Source organism: Aethina tumida, chromosome 1 (assembly GCF_024364675.1).
Source record: "Aethina tumida isolate Nest 87 chromosome 1, icAetTumi1.1, whole genome shotgun sequence".
NCBI classification, from domain to species: Eukaryota; Metazoa; Arthropoda; class Insecta; order Coleoptera; family Nitidulidae; genus Aethina; species Aethina tumida.
The window spans coordinates 12,065,295-12,067,574 of NC_065435.1; the positions used below are offsets into that span (position 1 = coordinate 12,065,295).

At 30.5% G+C, this 2,280-nt stretch overlaps 1 protein-coding gene across 1 annotated transcript; it reads right to left on the minus strand.

The window, feature by feature from the left end:
- Window positions 1–300: 300 nt before the first annotated feature.
- LOC109596389 (uncharacterized) lies at window positions 301–1,262 on the minus strand. Its single transcript, XM_020011932.2, has 2 exons — window positions 1,148–1,262; window positions 301–980 (listed from the first exon to the last, which is right to left on the minus strand). The coding sequence occupies exon 2, from the start codon at window positions 976–978 to the stop codon at window positions 430–432; it is 549 nt and encodes a 182-aa protein (XP_019867491.2). The 5' UTR covers window positions 979–980; window positions 1,148–1,262; the 3' UTR covers window positions 301–429.
- Between the last annotated feature and the right edge of the window lie 1,018 nt (window positions 1,263–2,280).

A 2,280-nucleotide genomic window follows, 5' to 3' on the forward strand; every position in this document is an offset into this window, starting at 1 on the left:
GTAGTCACTGATAATTATTTATTATTTAATACAATTATACTGAAAATAACATTTTATTGAAAGTATTAGTAGAATAAAAATGAAATTTGGACCTCATATCTGAAATTATTACTTATTTTCCATACATATTCGAGATATTGATAAATGAAAAACGTCTAGGCAGCAAATAAACAACAGGAAAATGATGTCAAAAACAATAGTTATTAATTATGACTTTAATTTTTTCATTTTAAATGAATCATTACTATCAAGTCAATTATTATAGTAGTAAATAAAAGTAACTAGTTGCTCTTAGATATATTTATTTAAAATAACACATAATACAGTTATTTGACTGAAAACAGAACACAAAAGGATCATTTAAAAAGATATAATTACAAATTTTAAAAGTAAAAAGTGACATACATAGGTCAAATCAACATAAAATTTTTAAAAAAATATGTCCTCAGTATTGTTTACTTTGAGGTTCTCTTCCATAAAACACAGCGCGAAGTGTAGGTCCAAAACGAAACCCAAAAATCCAATGTCGAGCTCGATTATCAGATAATTGCGTTCCCACGGCAGAAGATACTTCGGCTCGATGATGACTTTGAAGTTTTGGCTTATGTATTTGCCAATGCAGTTGTTTGCCACGTCCGAGGCCGGCACGGTCTTCAATCTGAGCCGGGTCTGCTCTATCTTGAAGTAGAACTGACCGTAGCTGGCTCTGTAGGACTTGCACAGCATCGAAATCGCCTCCCTCTTCTCCAAGTCCATGTTCGCGTCCAATATGATGACCTTCTTTTTCCCGAAGTTTGGGTCGTTCGAGTGTCCGAGGAACTTTTGCAGCTGGGCATAGGTGGCGGAGAAGCTGCAGGCGGCGAAGCGCACGATCTCGAAGTCTCTGCGTTTGTTCAGCAGGGACACGCAGTTCTTGATGAACTCGGTCTTGCCAATGTTTGGGCGGCCGATTAGGGTGATCACCAGGCAGCGAGACATTTCTGAAAGATGAATTTCATATAGACAAATGTCATATAATCATAAAAATAGTCATAATTTTATTATATATTAAAGCCCTACACTCAAGTAAACATCAAAAACTCCACAATAACGAAGTGCAACAAATTAAAAAAATGAAAACAAAACCCGTGTTTATTAAATTACTCACATGTCAAAGATTATAAAACACACGTGGAACACTCAAGAAACGCGGCACAAACGTCAGACTGGACGAACAGAATATCTTAAAACAATTTTTGTTGGTTATGTTTCTTTCACGACATTATTGTTATTGTTGTCCATTCCTCCAGAGTTCAAGTGGTTGAATATTGGTGGAAAAAATAAACTTTATGTCAAAACTTTTTAAATTTTTCCAATAGTTTAAAAGTTTTAATTCTAATTTTTTAAATGTTCTTTGATTCTGTTTTTTTTTTTGTATATGAGTAATTTAATTACTGTTTTTTTTAATTTTTTAATTTTTAATATTTCATGCTTGTGAATCCCCTAATTAGGACTCAGACTTTAAAATAAGTTATAATAAAAATTTGTACAACAAACAAACAAACAAATTAAAATATTTTAGATTCTTTAATTAAAAACACCATTCAGAGTTATGATAACACAAAACTAAAAATTTATTCTCAAAACTTTCTGTATACATACTTACTCTGCACTTTGTTGAATTTTTATAGCCTATACTTAAAAAGCATTGATAATAGATTGTTTATGGAATGTGTTATCAGTTATCATGTGTATAATACTATAACTTCCAAGAAGAAAGTTGAAACATAAATAATTATTTAAAATATTTTAGTAATAAGTCTTTCATTTAATTTGAATTGCTAAAATAACATTAGTTATTTCAGTTATTTTTTATACATTGGTACATAGTAGAAACTACTATATTATTATTCCATAAAATGATATGTATTTTTTGAATTGTGCTTCACATAAATACAGCAACTTTAATTTTGAAAGGGATTTTTAATGATTGTGTTATTTAATTGAACATTAACACTTTGTATAATATCCTTTTTGTTTTATAATTTTGGTCAATTTCCCTGATATACACTCTGAATATACGACAAATCAATATTTTTTCAACCTTCTTGAATAGCTGTGATGAGTTCATTTAAATTTGTAAAATTTTTATGTCGAATCTGGTTATAAACATGATCCCCCATGTTTTTTATAGGGTTGGTGTCTGGAGATTGGGGCGGACAAGACAAAATATCGACACACGCATGTTTTAATCTGACACAGTTTTGAATTTGTGTTTGGGATCATGTTCATGTTGAAAAA

Coding starts and splice junctions, on each gene's coding strand:
- LOC109596389 (XM_020011932.2), bottom strand. CDS start 978: ATGTCTCGCTGCCTGGTGATCACCCTAATCGGCCGCCCAAACATTGGC.